The 19968-nt window shown below is 46.1% G+C and overlaps 1 protein-coding gene across 1 annotated transcript in view; it reads right to left on the minus strand.

The window, feature by feature from the left end:
• The window catches only part of LOC144166047 (uncharacterized), a 63283-nt gene extending 61769 nt beyond the window's left edge, over nucleotides 1-1514 (minus strand). Inside the window, exon 1 of the mRNA XM_077695713.1 lies at nucleotides 1172-1514. Coding sequence (XP_077551839.1) covers nucleotides 1172-1277 — 106 coding nt within the window. The 5' untranslated portion in view covers nucleotides 1278-1514. The remainder of the gene's footprint in view (nucleotides 1-1171) is intronic.
• Nucleotides 1515-19968: the final 18454 nt, after the last annotated feature.

A 19968-nucleotide genomic window follows, 5' to 3' on the forward strand; every position in this document is an offset into this window, starting at 1 on the left:
CAAATAATATGTTGTTTGAAGAGTTCGTAAAGTGTTTTGAGCATGCCCATGAAAACGTCACCTTCGTGGTGAGTCGGTGCGCCGACCGTCAGCTACAGTTTAACAAAACTTGCTGCTGAGCGAGTTGGTTTATACTTGAAGATAAAATAAAACGTGGCGTTAAATAGTCGTGGACGGTGACAAGATAGGACGGATACAGGCGCCCGTATCTGTCGTATCTTGTCTTCGTCGAAGTACGTTTTGTTTCTTTTTTTTTCGTTAGCTCCAAATTTCGCGGCGGCATACTACCCGTTTAGTCATGAATCCTTCGGCTGCGGCATGAGCAACGTCAGGTACGATCACGCACTGCCTGCTGTTTCACCGAACACGGCTACCACAGAACAGGAAGGATTTCGGCTTCCTCGTAGCTCGTAAGCGTGTTAATGCATAGTGAAGAAAGCTAATCCCCCCAACCGCTTAAGAACCAAATTGTCATGCCAAGCCGAAGCCAAAAGCGGGGGTCTTCCCATAAACCCCCACGACGACATGGCTTACCAGGCGCAGTTTCCTCTCTAGTATACTTACTAAGAAACTCTATGGCCGGGGCCTGTTAGCGGACCGTCGCGGCAGCTTACGCTACCGCGCAGAATTCCAACATGGCTGGCCCAAGCAAGGCCAGCGCGCTACAGCTAACTGTGTTTCTTCAGTTGAAACACGAGTGACCAAACCGCGAAAGCACCACACACCGCAGCGAGCCTTAGAACGGAAGCGAAAAACGTCGACCGAAGTGAGAGCTTGCTTCTATGCAGTGCCGAGAAAGACAGCCTTGTCTTGGCTATTTCAACGATGAACGGCTTCTTTAAAATTATTTAGGACCATTATACCGTGTCAGCGACTACATTATATAAAAGAGGTGAAATAAGGAATTAAACAACGTATTTTACTTTATTTGAGTGACCAAAATAGCAATTACATTTCCTTTGGATGAAGTTTTGGTGTACACACGCACAGGGCACGAGCAGTGACGCGAGTGATTCCGCGTCGGGGAAGATACGGTTATCGTTTAGCTAAAATGGTTTTGCTGCTGACGCTCTGGTCGCGCTGAGCCGGCCGCCGGCAGCGGAGCGGATCGTCAAAAACGGTAAGCTAAAACTCTGTATTGTCCGACTTGACAGAGTAATGGAAAGCTCACCTTGTCCCACTTGTAAAGCAGATTGCGCTTGTCCCGCAAAATGACGCTCTCCCTCGTCTTCCAATACAGCCAAGCACGGGCACGCTGCGCCTTGCACTGTGTCCATCACGATTCTGCACGAGCAGCAGCACAAATGGTAGCGCAACCCCGCACAGACGCAGATGTTGATGGCCAAAGAAAGAGCCGTGTCGCGGTTGTGGCTGCGAAGAGATATAGCAAGGCTGGCCGAGAAGCGACGTTCATATCAGCTCACAGTTGATGCGCCTGTCAGCATCGTACTGATCGTACTGTCACTGCACCTTTCACACGACGTTTGTATGCGCATGCGCTTGCAGGCACCGCCGTTACTTTTGGTGCCTCGCCCAGCTCGCTCGTATCCAAGTCATGTCCAAGTAGCCACTTCTGACAGATGCCGTGGGCACGCTGGGTCGCCGAAAGATGAAGACATGACATTTTAATCTAGTGGCTTAAAATGAACCATTCATGTAGCGCCCCACCGAAAAGAGGATTCATCTTCACTCATTTCCTGAAATAAAGTTTAAAAGAGGTTCATCCCGGGCAGTTGCCACCAGCACCCTAGAGTAGTATGGTGGAAATACACCCCAATCTTTGCTTTTGGGAGGTCTCTTACCGAGCTGTCGACCAAAAAAGTGAAAGTCTTTTTTTAAGGGGGCACACTGGTCTTAAACCAAAAAACGTGGTTTTTATAGTTAGGACGATAAAAATCGGGGGATGGATGTGGTTTTTCATTGAAACTGTAGATATGAAATTTGTTGGTGTGTAAAACAATTATATTCAAATTTATTTGGATTTTTATGTTAGATTTTTTGACAGCCTTTGTAAAAAAAATTGCTGGAGCGATGCAGCTGGACAAGGTACCGGTGAACTGTCACAAATGAAGGACTGACTGCCATAAGACAAACATTATCATTATATATGGTCTGTCGCAGAAATTGGACGTTTTTCTTATATGATCAGGTATTTAAGCATTTAGAAGTAGAGGTATCCTTGTCAGGTATATCTTGAGTACAAATGAGTAGGCGTATTCTGATTTCTATCATGCTAAGCGTCACACTACGAATGCTCCCCATGAGCACAAACGAATTGCAGTGAATGAATGAAGATAGCGCGGAATTTTTCATCACCATTTAACCGCCTAAGAGTTCACACACTTGAGCACAATCATGGGTACCTTACATACATGGCATAAACTTTTTAGTGGTTGCCCAGCAGTTGGGCAACACGCCACTATTTAAACTAAATGCATATGCTACTCGACAGTTTTCCTCCTGCTTAGAGGATGCCTTTTCTGTGTATTTTCTAGTTCATAAATATACCATGGAATGCTTGGTTGCAGCAGCTCTCATAAACTACAAAATGACAAATAAGATGGGCGTTACTTCCACAGATGATCTTTTTATATCATTCATGACATGAAATTGCCAACTCAGTCTTTGGATCTTGGTAACAAACTGTTTCTAAGCACAATGCAAACTGTGATGAACAAACAGCATTGCGTCAGGTGACACTGTGCAGGTGAAAAAAATTAATAGTGGCTTAGCTCTGCTATGCCAGGACTATGCCAGGATATACGTAGCGTGAGCTAAGGTTCAGGAATCCAGTCCAGTCCAGTCCAGTCTAATTCAGCCTTACCCAGTCCAGTCCAGTCTAATTCAGTCTAATCCAGTCCAGCCCTGTCCAGTCACTGCTTCTCGCGCATGCTCAGCGCGGCTCTTCAGGAGCCACGCGAAACGGCTATCAAGCGGCTCCGGTGCAGCGTCAGACTTGGCTACTGCGCAATTGAGGCGCACACCTGGGAGCGCACCGGCGCCAGTGCGTCTGCCGCGGCTATGACGTAACACAATCCAACACAATCCACTTTAATCCAAGCCAATCCAAATCCAATTCGATCCAATCCAATCCAATGCCCCTCGCGCTTGCGCAGAACGGCCCTTCACGGCACACGTGAAGCTGCTCAATCTCGGCCAGTGTAGCTTACGCTACAAAAATTCCAAGATTAACTATCTATATGTCTATAGATATCTATAGATGAATATCTATATATATATCTAGATATACCTAGATATATCTAGATGTCTAGATATTATCTAATCTAATATCTAATATCTAGATGTATCTAGATATATATATTTAGAATATCTATATCTAGATGAATATCTATGGACGAACTATCTATATCTGCTTCATTTTCCTGCGTCTACATATAGAAAGCGCCTTTATTAACAATAAAAGCAGGGCGGTAGAAGGGGTGTAAAACGTTTAATGATCGCATTGCGAAGTAATGTTCCTTAAGCTTTTTTTAACGCTATGGATGAGCTGCTTTACATAAGAGGCGTTTCTTACAACATGCTTAGCCCTGTATGGCTTTCTCGCACAGCTTAGACGTTGTGCGAAAAAGTCAACTTGTCTAACAGCTCAAGGCGAGGTAGGTGCACCTTCTCCTGTTTGCACTCAAGAGTTTACGTGAGCAGGCATTAATTAACTGCTGCATATTCGAGTAAAACTGAAGGCACTTGGCACTATGAGGCACAGGGCAGCATAGTAGAGCTCTCACTCGAGGATCTCTAGCGTAAACCAAGACATCGCGTACAGGAGGTAGTTTTTTTACTTTATGAATTCAATGCAGCCTCGGCAGCGAGGAATCGAACCCGAGACATTGTACATTCCTGCGGCAATAGGAGACCATGAGAGATCTGAGCAATCTGGCACCTTAGAAATTTCATTAAGACGAATAAAGCTACCGTGCGATATTATTTAGAGTGTTTACAATAACCAAGGATAGAGAGCAAGGGGGCATTACATACATACTTGCTTACTAAAACTAAAAAAAAAAATGACGCGTGCAGCCTACAGCGGACATGGTGTTGATCAACACCATGTATTGTGCGCTGGCCGACCACGTAATTTCTGTTCCTGCCTCCATTGGAAGCTGAAAGGCGCCGTAAACGGCCCTGTCTTCAGCCATATCCCATTACACGCCCAAGATTACAGTGCAAACTTTGTCGTGACAAAAACCACGTAAGATGCCGTTCGCACGAAGGTCACGCCAGCCCTCGTCATAGATGGCGCTATATCGGTAGTGCATATAGCATCGTTCATAAATTTTCGACAGTAACAAAAATGAAGGTAGTAAATAAACAGTGCATGAGCTATCCCTACCTCTTCATTGTTTTACTACTTACTGCAAGGCTTATACTTGAACATGTCAGGCTGGAATGGATACGTAGACCAGGTTGGTTTCTTGACATTGGCTTAAATAGCCGAGTTTGATTTTCAGTACACATGCTGCTGTCTTCGTGGCTATCAACTACCGTGTTATGTAACCCTCGCTTGAAATGTACACAGAGTGAGTACGCACTGGTGGATCTAAAGTATACCATTCATTACAAGCCAGGCAAAGTCAGGAACCCGTTTGGTTGCGAAAAGTGGCCTGCAAACATCAGTTCCCACTAGAATGGCAGGATGAGTGCTGCAGGCAGGCTAGGGGCACCGTGACTGCAGTCAGAAGATGCTGCAAGAGAAAGAAACAAAACATGGAGAATGAAACACCGTTGAGGCAGCACTAAATAAACAATCTAGGATGACTAAAAAAGGGCAAACGACAGAGAAGACCACACAAACAGTGCTCTTTCCCTGCGTTATCCGGGTGGTTCACGCGGAATTTCCATTGGTTATTGAACGCCGATTGGTTTTACTATTAAATATCAAAACACATAACGAAGTAAGAATTCGATGGCAGGCACTCCTGGTAGGCAAAAGTTGTGGATGCAGTAACGACTGCAACAGGCTAAAGCAGTGTGTTACAACGCCCTCACGAACCACACGCACACACGAAAACCTTGCCAACAGCGTCCTGCCACGCTCCTAACTTCACCTATCGATCGTACTGCAAGTTCATTTGCGTTACAATATTGAGATCGGTTAGCACAAGGAACGTTGTCTAGAAAAAGCGTCGAGGATAACAAGTGATGCTAATGGCGCCACAGTAAAAAAGAGACAAGGAAACACCATGGGCGAGACAGGTTTGCATGCGAGCGAGTTTCCGGGCCGTGCAACAAACCGTCGACAGCTCGCGATCGCCGACAGACGCGAACAGAGCAGCATAAACAGCGACAATAATGCAAGACGGTGAGAACGCGCCGTTAAGAATTTCGTTAACATTGCTAATATAATTGCCGCGAGCAGAAAGCAAGCTTCTCAGTAGGAGATATGCGAACTGATTGCAAACCCGCCAAAAAGGAGCGCTCACCTGAGTCGGTCGATGGTAGACAGTTGAACGTCCACAGCTAACTGCAAAGCTGTATGACCAGAAGACGCTGGAGCTGTTGAGCGACGACTGACAGGGCGACAACCATCGACACTTTACGAGTTCTTGCGTCGACAGCAAAAGTCCAACTCGACTACTTGAATCACTACGGCGCGCACGCCGTGTAGGCAGCACTCGAAAAAATGTAAACATACCACGCGGGAACACTGGGAACAAACGTGACGTCACAACCGCCTAGCGCTTCTCCTCACCCACCGAAACAGTCGGTTAATTCCTTCCCTGAAGGGCAGGTGAAAATTCCCTTTGACTCACCGGACATCCTAGATAAACGCAGTCACCAATCAAGGCATGCGCAATTCAACACGGTGGGTGCTGTGACCCACGCTGGTGGCAAACAACAGCCAATGCAAGAACGGCCAAAAGGGGCCGAAAGGCATTGCCGTACCGTGCGTGCGCTGCGGGTCCGGAAGTCGGTCTCCACGGGAATTTCTCTCGCGCGTCTCCCGTCCCCCGTAGGGAGAGGAGAGAGGAGCGCGGTGATTACCCTCGCCCTACTAAGGAGGAGGGCGTGGCTAGCGCCTCCTTGCCCCGAGTGGAGGAGTTTGCATCCCCACACCAGCGAACGACACTCATCCGTCCCAATGCAACCTAAAAGTTCAGTTGCGGATAACGGTGCTAGCGCAATTATCAGCCCATCGTGAAACTTGTAAATAACGCATCGGTGGTGGAGTGGGGAAAAAGTTGCAGGTGACATCTACGTTAGGTCCAAAGATGTATGATGCAATAGCGTTACTTCGACGTGGAGGGAGCGTTTCGAATTAGAGTTCGTGCATTTACCATTTATGCTTTCGAAGAATCGCAGTTCAGCGGCAAGAGCAAGAGTAGCAGCAAATTATTTTAGGTCACTGCGTTAGAGGGAAGGCAGAGGCCATGTATGCTTTTGATGCTTAAGATTTGGGCGTGAAAGGTGGCGGATGAGATTTGTTGGTAAGTGTGAACAACAAGGTGGCAGTGTTAGTGTTTGAAAGTGTGTTCTATAGCGTCATGGCCTGGTTGAACATGTCAGATTTTAAAACAAACATACTTAGCGTTTTAATGAGAAAGGTTTAATGGAAGTTTGCTAATGGAAGTTTGCGAACAGATGGTTAGGGCAAGGTAGACTTCAAAGGTAAGGCCGAAGTCCAGGGCCATAGCATCAGCTGATGCTGACCTTGAGATGACAAGTGGCCAGGACAGCTCCGTATGTGTCGATGTACGGGTAACAGGCAATGCTTTGAGTTGTTGACCCCTGAAAATACCGTTCCATATGAGCAGGTTGCGTAAAGGGAGTGGGGGCTTCTCTGTATTTAGCACAGTTTAAGATTAATGTCGCACGTTTCCTGCTTAACACCTTCGCACATGTAGACTTGTAGATATATGAGTTGGCTTGTATCCTGCGCACAGTTTGCAATTTTCGGCACGGGGAAGGATGGTGTTCCTAGGCGCAGGCTGAGGAGACGTTCTCAATATTTCTAGGGGATGGAAGTCGTCGTGAAAAGTGTGGCAGTCATCGTCAAAAGGGAGCATGTTATACGAGTTTGCGTGGATCTTCGTCGGCTGCGTCGTACCCCTTCAGACACTTTTGTATTGGTGTTGATGTGATGGGAACTTTTGTCGTTGTGGATTTAAGGATACTCCTGAATCGTTTAAGTACTATGCCTGCAGCCAAGAGATTAATGACCTTTTGAGCAAGTGTAACGATGTTTAAGCGTTTGTTTGGTAGCTCCGTTGCCGGAACGCCAAGAGTATTTCGCTTTTCTGCTCCTGTGTGTAGGAGGGTAATGAAGACAGAGGGATTGCCACGGTAGTCCACTACGAGAATTGTTGCCGTCGTCCGTCCCGGCGTCTGCATAGGCTGTGTTTTCATAGTTTTGGAGCTTTTCTCTGCGGAATTTCATCCTAGCTCTTGTGTAGGTTTAGGTCTATGTTTTTGGTAGCACGAAGGCTTTTATGGGGAGCCGATGGATTGGTGACACACCCGTCAAGGCGCCCAGATGTTTTCTGGCTGCCGGTGAAGCATATTTTCCATTGTATGGCGGGTCCCATTTTTTCCCTTTTGTGCTAGTGGAGTGGCAACTGTGATATATTCGAAGTTATTATAGGACACAATTTGGGACCTGTGCAGCGATCATGAAATTTGAGAGCTATGGCTGCCCTATATGTTGTTGCAATAACGGTGCTTATTTGGCTGTCTTCAGTGCGAGCGAGTTTCAGGTACGGCAGGCTGACCGATATCCGGGTGATTATTAGCGCCAGCATAAATTTTGTCGTTTCCTCTTTTCCTCCAGCTGCACTTTCCCTGTACACTTTCCCTCTTTTACACTCTGGGCGAAATGCTCAAATATTTCGATTATTTTGTCAATTGTGCGATCGGCTGTGCCTCTTCTCTGTAGGGGGATGCCGATGATTCTTGAATGGCTGTTTTCTGAGATCACATGCTGACCTATTTTTCGGATTTGCAAATTGGCCGCACGTCATCATTCATCGTTTGCCGGGCAGACTTTGCGGCGGTGCCATGGCCGCGAAACGTTTCAAAAATTATTTTAAAATTGTATTAATCAAAAGCTATGTACTCGCTTTTATTTTCGTTGGGACACATTTAATTCGTTTCTGATTTTAAAATACGTTTACATCGGTTTTAGAGAGCCTGGTGTTCATCTTTTGCACCCTTTTTTATGTAGGTGGCAGAATGTTAGCTAGCTGCGGCATTAATATTGTTGGGAAAGCCGCTATAGTTGTGGCGTAAGTTGCGAGCACGGCTGGCGACCGTGTCTGCCGAGAATTCGACTACCCATGGCGCGTGGGACGAACTTCACCGCGCAGGCGCGGCGCCTGCTTGAATCGCGCATCTTTTCGTTCGTCTCGGCCTTAGTATCAATGTTCTTTCCACTATCTAGTTACCGCTGCTCTGTAGCCCCGATTCCGGCGAGCCCTCGTATGTATCTGCCTCAGTTGTAGTTTCCTGTTAGCATCGATCGCTTGATGAGCCATAGAGTTTCTGTGTAAGTATACTAGAGAGGAAACTGCACGTGGGAATCCATGTTGTCGGGGGGGGGGGTTATGGGGAGACCCCGGCTTCTGGCTTTGGCTTGGCATGACAATTTGATTCTGAAGCGGTTTTTTGATCTTGAAGGTGGAAGCGCTCACAAAACAGGGACGAAAGTAGAAAGAACAAAGACGACACGGCGCTACGTTCTTTATTTCTTTCTACTTTCTACTTCTTTCTACTTTTGTCCCTGTTTTGTGAGCGCTTCCACCTTCAAGATGAACAGCTACCAACTAGCCCAATTGTCCGTTATACGGTTTTTTGAATTTGCTTTCTTCACTATGCATTAGCACGTATGCGAGCTAAGAGGTAGCGATATCCTTTCTGTTCTGTGGTATCAGTGAGCCGTAACAACTTCGTGTTCGGTGAAGGAGCAGGCAGGGCGTGATCTTACCTAACGTTGATCATGCCAGAGTCGAAGGAACGCATGACTGAGCGGGTGATATGCAGCCGCGAATGTTGTAGCTGACGAAAAAAACTAAAGAAATAAATCAAACGTACTTCGCCGAAGGCAAGATACGACAGATACAGGCGCCGGAACCCGTACTATCTTGCCTTCATGACCGACTGTTTAACGCCACGTTTTATAAATGTCTTTAAGTATGAAGCAACTCGCTCAGCAACAAGTTTCGTTAAGCTGTAGCTGACGGTCACTGCACTGGTTCACTACGAAGGCGACGTTTTCGTAGGCGCGCTCAAAAACATTTCCAAGCTCCTCAAACAATTTAATATTTGAAATAATTCTAAAATAATACAATAAGAGTCTCTAATGAGTTTCCCCCAAAATTTTAACATTGTTGTTAACCACCAGCTTGGTCTGCAGAATAGTAGGCCCAACCGGTCCGCAAAAATACGCTTTGCGTCCTTTTTTCTTAGATTTTAAACAGCCTGTTTTATTTTCCACTTATATACTGACACAGCATCCTTTGCATTTTTGTGGCACTGTGTTCGAATATACGGCCACTAAAACATTTCTAACCAAGTCAATGACGAAACTAAGGCGAGCGCGGGACATAATCGAGGCCCATGACGACACAGACAGCCTTGATGAACCGCATAAACGCTAGCGCCAGATTCCTCTCTAATGTATTCGCCGCGAGATCGACATGTAGGTGGCGACAGCGTCGCGCTGCTAGTGTGGATGCCCCGCTGAGCGGACCGGGAGAACGCACACTGTGGGCGCGCTTCGTGCCTTTCTAGCGCCTTATGTGCGCAGGGAACGCGAACACAAGAGTGGTATGCTGTAGTTCGGTTCCTCAACGTTCAATGTGTAGCATGGAAGCGGCAATAAGTTTTCATTATTACGCCAAAAAAAGCGGTGACCAATCGGGAATCTCAGAACGGCCGCAATAATGACAATGCACTTGTACGCCGTGGCTCGTAGCAAGCTCGATCTTTCCAGACCATGGCTTTGAGCCTTCAATAAAATCATAAATAGAAACAAATCGGGAAGCCTCGATTTCCGGAATCCAGTTTACAACAGCAGTTTCAATCACCTTTACTCTTTGCATATCGCATTCTTGCATTTGTGGGATGCCCTGAAATGGTAACACCACTTAACTGCCCCGACATTTTTACTAAAAGCTTACAATATTTTTTGTGTGTTCGAAAGGCAACATAAAATTACTGATATTTAGTCAGCGCAGTTCGAGATATAAATGCAACCGTTCTAACGGGTCTTTTGCGCACAGCTTTAATTAAATAAAATTTAAAAGACTGTGAAGGCAGGTTTGATGAAAAAAGCAAAAACGCCCGTGTGTACGAGATTTCGGCGCACGTTAAAGATCCCCAGGTGGTCAAAATTAATCCGAAGCCCTCCACTACGGCGCGCCTCATCGCCTGCGTTGCGTCGGCGCGTTAAACCCTACAATCAATCAAATCAAGGTTTGATGAAAAGCGATGTCGAATCACTTACTTAAGGCTTCCGTTGCAAGTGAACTGGCGAATTAAATTGCTAAAGCGGGCAGTACATTCAACATCTTATGTTTAGCTAGACTTGCAAACGGACATGCCTGGGACCTCACAGTGAGCCCAGATTTTCTCTTACGGCTGTACCATTGACCAGTCAATTGCGTTCCTTTTAAAATCTAGCGGGTGCCTAGAACAGCGAGATGTGTTTGCATTCTTGCGTAATGTCGCTTACGAACCATAAAGATTGCAAATGAAGTTGCCCTGTTGCAGATGTAGTAAAACGTTACCTTTTTATTTCTCGTTACAAAACAGCGCAACGGGTTCCCAGTGACTACTTTGTTTTGTAAGCTAAACCTCGGTTTTGTCTTAGCATTTAATTCTTGAGGATTTGCTAAAAAAGGCACGGATAAAAGTTTTGTGTGCATTTCGTTTTTTTTTCTTGGAAGAGGGGGGGAGGGGGCTTCTGCCAACGTTCCAAGCGCAGGGAGAAGAGAACGCATGTAACGCGAAAAACCAAACGTTGGTTATCAGTATTACTTGCAATTGAAAGTACGCTAGGCGTCGTGTTCCGTAGCACTGAAAAGGCAGTACTTCAACGAGTAGACGCCAGTATTTTCAAAACTGATTAACCCCCCTTTTGGCCCGCGATTGTCCAGGAATTGTGGCTCGCCTTTTTCAAAATTGTATTGAAAGCGAGCATTGTGGGAAGAATAAAAAATCCAGCGATTCACGGCACCCACCCTCCACACGTGTGGGCAACAACATGCGTTATATTACGCAATTTTTCCTCCTTCTTTAAACTTAGGTCCTCCTTAAGAGGTTAAGACGTGACAATCTTAGGCATGTGGTTATGCTGAGTGAAACACATTTCTGGACAAGGTTATTCATGGCATTATTTGAAAATGGGATATATGAAAATGACACGAAATTCCACAGGACAGACGCAAACTCACAACTGCTTAATTTTACCGAGAAATCCCGCCTGAAATACTCTTGCGCATCCACAGAAACGTATTTTAAATAATACGTAAAATTAGCAACACAGTATAAGCAACGACTGTCCAAAAATGGTATTTATTTTCGACAAGGTACGTGAAGAATTCGATTACACAGGCGCTTGTGGGTGTAAAATACGTCCCCGGTGATGTATGGGCGATAGCGCACGGGTTGTGGGCAGTGTACTTGTTTTCGTTTGTTTCTTCTTTCTATAAGGAAAGAGCGTAATTTTACAAGGGTGTGGAAAATGCACGGGTCTTGTCGCTTCGTATCCGTTTCGTGTATTAAACTTTTATCTTTTAAATAACCACCGCACCACCTTCAAAAAGCCCCTTTGACGTTCCAGAATCGGCAGACGACTGCACTCATCAATCAGAAAAGTGCAACGTGTCGAAGCAATGTTCATAACACGTCACACGAGTATAACACGTTTCACCACGGCGAAGGTGTTTCGTGGATTTAAACCAGCGCATTAACCCGCAACGGCCGCTGATTATTGCGTCTCTAGAGGAAAAGCGCAATCAGAGGTAACTATGTCAGTGCTTACTGCCAAACAAGTGCACATATTGGTTGTTTTATCGTGTGCAGCACGAGTCTTCACCGCGCGCAACGTGAAAGAGCAGACAACGCGAGAGCGCCATCCACACTAGGAGCGGTTCGTCCCGCCGCCGCCAGGGGCCGACTGTGTTCGATCTCGGGGCGAATATTGTAAGAAACTTTATATGATGAGCACGGCTGATAGCGGACGGCTAGCAGGCACGGAAAAACAGAGAAATAAGCCCAAAAACGCTATCGCATCACTAACAGTTTTGAAATAGGGGTCGGTGGTGGCGAGGATGAGCATCGGAGAGGCGCGGAGTAAATGAAAATTGGGGGGTGGACATACCCGGCTTCGCAGTAAATGCACGCTAAACAAGCTAGGGGTGGACATGATAATGGGAGGTATCCTTTACCGATGAAGAATGCCACTTGGGATCGTTCCCAATACGTGCACTCCAATATAATATTTTTACAGTTCCGCCTCACGTTTACAATTTCTTACGATTATTATAATTCCACCAAACACTGGAATTGAAATAACCACTTCGGTGAAAGCAAAGGGCGCTTTTAAGATATTTACGTGGTGTTGGGAGACTAGAAACGAGAAGCCCCGTGACCAGCATATATTGTTGAATTTCGCACGAAAGTATGCAGATTTAGAGAACCCACTAAGGTCATTCATATTAAACACGAAGATGCATTTCGATAAATGGGGCTCACAGTGACTATTTTCATGCGGTCAATTAGACACGATACTTGCCCCTAGCGTATGTCTGGAAGACCGCCCCTCCTACCGATTTCTTGTCGATCGTGCACGAAAGCTGAACGCAGAGTTTTTTCACTCCATGGAGGATGCTCTTTTTGGTGTTACTCGAACTTGATGGCGCGTGGAAAACCGTTGTTCGAGGCTGGTAGCAGTCCCTTTGAGTGCACGCAAGATCCTGAATGTTGCGTCCACACCAGCAGCATCAGCGGTCCCGTATACGACCGGACACTAAGAGTTTTAGCTAGCCGTTTTTTACGGACCGCTCCGCTCTGGTAGCAAGCGGGAGCGGGAGCTCAACAACGTTTAGATGGCAAGCGAAATACGTCGACTGAAGCGCGGGCATACATTTATGCAGCTACGAGAAAAACAGCCCTGACTTGGCTATTCGAAAACTCAACGGCTTCTTTTAAATATATTTAGGACCATCAACGACTACATTGTATAAAAAGCTTAAATAAGGCAATAAACACAGCACTTTGCTTTATTGGAGCGCGTAAAATATCAATTCTTATACAGTAATCCCTCATTATAACAAAATCACTTTATTCGAAATATCGTCTGGTCCCAACCCAAACGCATGCATTTTAGGCCGCATTACTCGAAGCGCACGGAGAGCTGGACCCGCTTACAGCGAAGTGGCGAGCGGAGGCGCCACCTAGTGGCGGCGACCCAGCGCCGAGTCAGGCGGTCAATATGGCGGGTTTACAAGCTGGTGTTACCCCGGCGATTTTCTCGAGCCAGTCATGCTCAATTTGCGCCATCCGACTTAAGACAAACGGTTCAAATATCTGCTAGGATGATTGAATTTTGTTCCTGGACATTCGTCGATGGCGTGGACGCCACGGTGCCCGAACACTGACACTCGAAGCGTAGAATTAGAAGTGTTGTCGAAAGCGGGGCACCGAAAAACTCGTTTTGCAAACTTCACGGCTGCACACCTCGAGAAAAAAATTGCCCAGAGATAATGCAAAGCCCCTAGTGCAAAACCGGTCAGTTTTCATGATTGCGCTGTTTACCCACAATTAGCCATTAATTGTTTTTTTTTTTTGAGCTCAACAAACGCAACCTCACAATCAAGCCGTGGAATTTGCAGCGCTTTCCAGCGCGAAACTCTCGTAGCAGTGCGTGACGCCACCACCCCTCCTATAAAAGTGGCCACTGCCTTCCCCTCCTCATTCGCTATGCACTCAGGGAGGCGTTCGGACGCCAGTCACTGCTTGGTCAAATTGGAGAGGGAGTAGCTCGCGCCCGGCAACAACATGAAACAGCCGAAGTCACTGCCTTTTGTGCTGATGAATAAAATTTTACTTCACTGAATACATTGTGTTTTGATTCGTCGCAGTTGTGGCGCAATTAAAGCTAAAGTACATTAGTTTTCTCGATTGGTCGCTTATATCAAAATACCGCTTATAACGAACATTTTCTCCGCCCGCTGACTTCGTTATAACGAGGGATTACTGTATTTCCTTTGCATAAAGTTTTGGATTACGCACGCACAGGGCACGAGCAGTAACGCGTATGATTCCCCGTCGAGGGAGATACGGTTATCGCTTAGCTAAAAGTGTTTCTGCTGCTGGTCGCCTTGAGCGGGCCGCCGGGAGCCGAGCGGATCGTCTTAAGCAGTTCAAAAATAGAACGGCTTCTTTTAAATTAGTTAGGACCATTAGCTTGTGTCAGCTACTAAATTATAAAAAGGTAAAATGAGGCAATAAGCAAGGTACTTGACTTTATTTTGGTGAATAAGGTATCAAGCCTTATATTTCGTTTTGGATGAAGTGTCGGTTTAGAAACGCACAGAGTACTATCAGTGACGCGACTATTCCACGTCGAGGGAAATACGGTTATCGCTTCATTAAAAGCCTTCGTGCAGCTGACGCTCCGGTTGTGCTAAGCGGGCCGTCGTGAGCGGAGCGGACCATCGAATACTATAATACTCTCTCTACTCTCTGCTATAAACCAAAATCCTCTCTACTAAAAACTCTCTACTCTAAAAAAAAAAAAAAAAAACGGTCCATCTCCACTAACGTAAAACCTGGTGAGGGGAGAAGCATGCGGCCTGCCGTTTTTGCCAACAGAGATGGAACCGTTGGGGGTACAGGTATACAGCTTTACTGTAAAAGTCTCTTGACTCTAAAGCACGAAACGTAAACGAGTGTCCCGGTGTTTTTTTTAGAACGCGTTACCAAGCGCTCCAGGGCGAGGCGTAAACGAGTGTTCCGGTGTGTTGTTTTAGAACGCGTTACGTTCTAGCGCGAGGGGTAAACGAGTTTCCCAGTGTTTTAGTTCCGTGGCTACATGAGCCGAACGACGATTACGACGACGACGACGACAGGAGACGCCAACAGCCCTAGCCCCTAAGGGGCTTCGCCCCTAAAAGTCTGAGCGACGCTGAGTCGGCGAGTAGCAACCGTGCATGTTGGCGTCTGTGCACGGTGGCTGGCAGCCAGAGAAGGTCAGCGTAGTTCTTGCCGGGCGTCCGAGCGAAGGTTATTTGGCTGGCCCCGCAGTTTCTAGAAGTGTTCCGCCACGCGCGCTGCGCTGGTAATCCTCCGCTGACCGACGCCTCTGGCTGCAATCCGCAGCCTCCGCCGCGCAGAGATCGGGCCCGCCGATAGGCCGCCTGCTCGCTCCTGCGTCCGAGCAGAAAAAAACGCAATCGCCTCTTTTGCTCTGTCCGTACAGATCGAGCGATATTTAGCGTGCTTGAATCTTGATCGAATGGGAATCTGTGAACTTTTACGCGAAGGAGATTTAGCGATATCGTGACATTGTTTGCTATTGTACTGAAGCTGGCGTGTTGTTCTTTTTGCCAAGGTGCCTATTTATTTTCGGACTTTTTGACTTTGGAGCAGTGAACTCAGTCCGTGGTTGCGCAGCTCACCCGACATACATACACGAGGGTTAATGTTAATTGAGGACAGTGTCTGCGCTTGGCGGCCACGCATTCACTGTAATGGCGGGTTCAGTTACATACTGTTCTCATCCGTGTCTTAATACAAACAGTAGAGAAATAGCGACATACAAGCGTATTGAAGAAAAGGAAAATTGAACTTAGCTTGAAGCATTCATGAGTGAGATTGCAAGTGCGCTTCATACTTCTATCTTTCCGGCGATACTCATTTTAACAAAATATGCCCACTGTACATCAAAGTACTTTGCAGCACCAGTCGCGGCATTGGATCGTGCACTCAACAGTTTTTCTTTCTTTTGCCGTTCCTCGGAACTTGACAGCCGCGCCTGGTTCGATTCATAGAGCTGCTGTGGTGCTTCCACGGGTGCTGCAACGGAAGTTCAGGAATAAAACTGAAAGCAAGTGTGCTTAACAAGAGAGAAAAAAGTAAAATATCCGAACACAACATCACAAGAGAAAAGATTAGATACATAGTGCACTTCTAAAGTAAACCAGTGAACATGTTTCCGGAATTACACCCTTTGTCAACAATTCATTTAAAAGAGAGATTATGGTGTATCGGAGCATTTGTTGCCCGTACATTGTACGAGAGAAATTTCTTTTTTGCCAAACGAATATTCTGAGAGGTTTGGTCTGGACAGGGCCTTTCAAGAAAACTAAGCTGGTTGTGTAGGATACATATCGTTTATATTTTAAGGCTAAATAATGTTCGTACGTGGTATTATTCCGTGATATGTGGAAACGATTTAACAGTCCTTCAGGGTGAGCAAGGGAGTCTACGTTTGCAATATAGCGAACGGCTTTCTTCTGGAGCACGTATGTTTTATTAATATTTGTGTTAGTGGTGGTACCCTAAACCAAAAAACAGTAGAGAGAGAGAGAGAGAGAGAGAGAGAGAGAGAGAGAGAGAGAGAGAGAGAGAGAGAGAGAGAGAGAGAGAGAGAGAGAGAGAGAGAGAGAGAGAGAGAGAACAAACTTTATTGAGCATTCTAGGGCCGTTTAGGCGCTGGATGGGGTGGTTCCCTCTTCTCGGGCAATTTATGCGCGATACGAGAAGTGCATTATAAATTATTAATTTTATATGCTCTCGCGGAAAATACCAAAATCTTGCCTGAATTTCGGTGCACTTTGCCAAATTACCCAGTATGAAGGGAATCTCAGTGTACCTACTCACGGTCTAATTCAAAATACTCCTAGGATCTTGGCGCTATGTACAAACTCTAACCTGCGAATTACCTATGTATATACACATTTGACTGGGGAAATGTCTTGTACTGAAAAGTATAGGTTTCGTCTTCTTTGTGTTCATAAGTGATGAGTTTTTTGCTAAGAGGAAAAGAGATGGAGTTCGGGGTTTCCAGAAGTTCTGATTGTAATTTTGGTCCCATGCGCGAAAACACGATAGTTGCAAAGCATGCCGCAGTGAAAGGACGCAGTGAGAAAACCAAACGCGGTGTTTAGTGTCACCGAAATACCGTACATGGGACACGTCTGTAATCCAGTAGAGTTTCACTTGACAGCCTACTGGAACCTTCTCGGTACTTTGGGAAAACCATTTGCTTCGTGCATTGCGAACACCTCCAATTAACTACTCATTATTGCTGCAGAGAAAAGCCCTTTTTGGAATGGGGGGGGGGGGAGGAAAATAGATTGAGTTCGGAGTTTTCATAAGTTCCGATTCTGATTGTGGTTTCATGCGTGAAAACGCGTGAGTTACAAAGCTTGCCGTAGCGGAAGGCCTGCAGTGAGGAAACCAGAGGGGGTTTTTAGTGTCACCGAAATGCCGCACACAGGGCGCTTCTGGTTAATACCTGCACAAAAGCATTACAGTAATCTGTCAAAAATAATCACAGCAACCTGCATATGCGCAGCTGTTCACGCATGCAGCGATTTCGATCAGACCAATTAGAACGAAATCCACAAGGTCGTTTGGCGCTACGAAAATATTTTCATTAAGTTGCGAGTTTCATGGCGAGTTCAGCATCTTAAGTTATTGTCAATTAACCTTTGTCACACCTTTGTGAGTTTCCCGAGAAGGTTGTATCTCGCACCGGAACTCTTTCGCGGTTGTTCCGTCTCCCATTGTTTTGAGCCGACATTATCATTCCGAATCCCAGAGATCCCATTTCCCTGCGCTAGCAACCGGGCACGCTTTAAGTGGCCATGAAAATGACCTTTAGTCGGTCATGACACCTACCCGGCCACGCATCAGCTTTCCCCTGAGGGATTCCTTGGTTCTCGTCTGCGTTTGGACTTTTACTTTCCGACAGTGTGGACTTGGGAGTGTTCGAGCGTCGACGTGGGCTTTCACCTGCAGTATGTGCGGACTTTTGATCCCAGCGGCTTTGAATTTGAACCAGTGCCATTTGATTTTGCACGCAGAAAGCTTCCCGTTCTACCATCGTCGTCGTTGGAGCGAAAGGTGCAAAATTTTTTTCTGGGGAACTTTGGACGTCCATGCACCCGTCTCGAAATCCAAACTGCTTCAACAGGGCCGGGATGGCGCAATCGGATAGACGTCGGCTTCATACGTTCATACCGCGAGACAACCAGGGTCGATTCCGTCCTCGCGAATCGCTTGCATTTTTCTTCACTTCACCCACGATCATCGTCATCGTCAGAGAAAGTGGGCTTTCGTGCAGTGCGTTTTCGACACGACATCCGCCCGCAGTGATACATAGGAAGCTTCAGTTTAAACCTCTCTGGCTATACGTCCCCAGAGGCCCCACGCGCAACCAATGGGCTCGCAATTTCATGCTCCAGTTGTACAAGCGGCGCACAAAAGCGGACAAACCAGAAACAGCAGGTAGACGGAAAACCGTTATCCGGTATCGTTTTTTCTTTTGTTTTTGAAGTGCTTGCAAAGTCGCACCTCTCATCGCCGAACTCGATTTAGATCCGCGGAAGATCGTAGTCTCTAGGATAGGCCGTGCGCGCACGCATAGTTTGCCGCTTGCGAGCACAGAGCGTTGCATGCGGCACTCATCCGTAGGAGCGACGGCGACTCTTCTTTTATCTCCTCCGGCGCATGTTGGGTGTGTCAGTAACGCTGCCTGTGGTGCGCTTCCACGATCTTGGAGCGGCGTCGGCATTCGCCACGAGCACGTGCGTATGCTCCTGCGATCCGGCACCGCTCGTCTCGCGTGCCTGAGTTCCCTTAGAACAATTGTACCTGTTATATGCACTGCACGGGCGATTACGTGCGCGCCAAGGGCTGAGTTTTCACACCACCTTATCAGCTGCTCGTGTGTAAACAATATGCTGGAAGTTTGAAATATGGCGTTTACTACTTTTCTGGTATTGCCATGCTCATGCGCGTTGTTGTTTCACACATGCATTGAAAGAATTCGCAACTAACTTAGGCGTCCGCTTTAGATCTGACATAAGTTCGAGCGGCAATGTTGACTACTTGCGTATTAACCTTTGCTTGATACGCTGATTACAATATCTTTTACGCCAGAAGGTTAAAACCTCAGCTATACATTTTTCTAATTCCCTCCCATCTCGTGTACTGCCATCTCATATGGGGTACTTGTAACAAAACTAATTCAGATTGTGTCTTTCCACTTCAAAAGAAAGCCCTCAAATTGGTGTTTTCGCCAGTATCTGCTTCTGTAAACGACCTATTCCGGTCAATGAGTGTGATGCCATTTTGTGACCTGAATCTGCTCTGCTCATCAACTTTAATTTACCTTGAAATAAAACATGACTTCAAATTAGTTTCCAATGATTATTTACTTAGGGGTGCAACGTACAACTTGAGTACCTGTCTATAAGTTACGTTAAGCTCGAGAACAAATTTCTGTGATCAAATAATCGATCACTAGATAGTAGCTCTTTGTAACACTTTTCCTCGTCCAATTGAATACGAAAAAAGGTTTATCAATATTTACCAATAACTATGTTACAAAAAACAAATCAAAATATGTCTGTATTCAAGCGGAAATAGCGCGTTACCACGGTCATTCCTATCGGTGGTAAACAGCTGCCATTCCTATTGCATGTCCCGTCTTCTCCTTTTTGTCTGCTTTACCTGTCCCATTTTCGTTATTCCTAGGACTGCTCAATATTTGTCATAATAATTGCCTTCGTAGCAACTGCATAACGCGTATCTTTTCCTTTTTCGCCCCGCTACCTATGGTTTCCGCATGTGTTCCGTATATGTTCTTTCTACTGTTTAGTTATGAATTCTTTTTATTATTGAAACTGCCATGTATCGCTGGATTATGCTTGTACTAAGTACCGTAGCCTTTATCAAAGTTCTCTAGGGCATGCGTAAAGTGCACAGAGAGAGAATAAA

This window comes from Haemaphysalis longicornis, unplaced genomic scaffold, assembly GCF_048455015.1.
Source record: "Haemaphysalis longicornis isolate Haplotype H1 unplaced genomic scaffold, Haemaphysalis longicornis Haplotype H1 scaffold_1, whole genome shotgun sequence".
Classification (NCBI taxonomy): Eukaryota; Metazoa; Arthropoda; class Arachnida; order Ixodida; family Ixodidae; genus Haemaphysalis; species Haemaphysalis longicornis.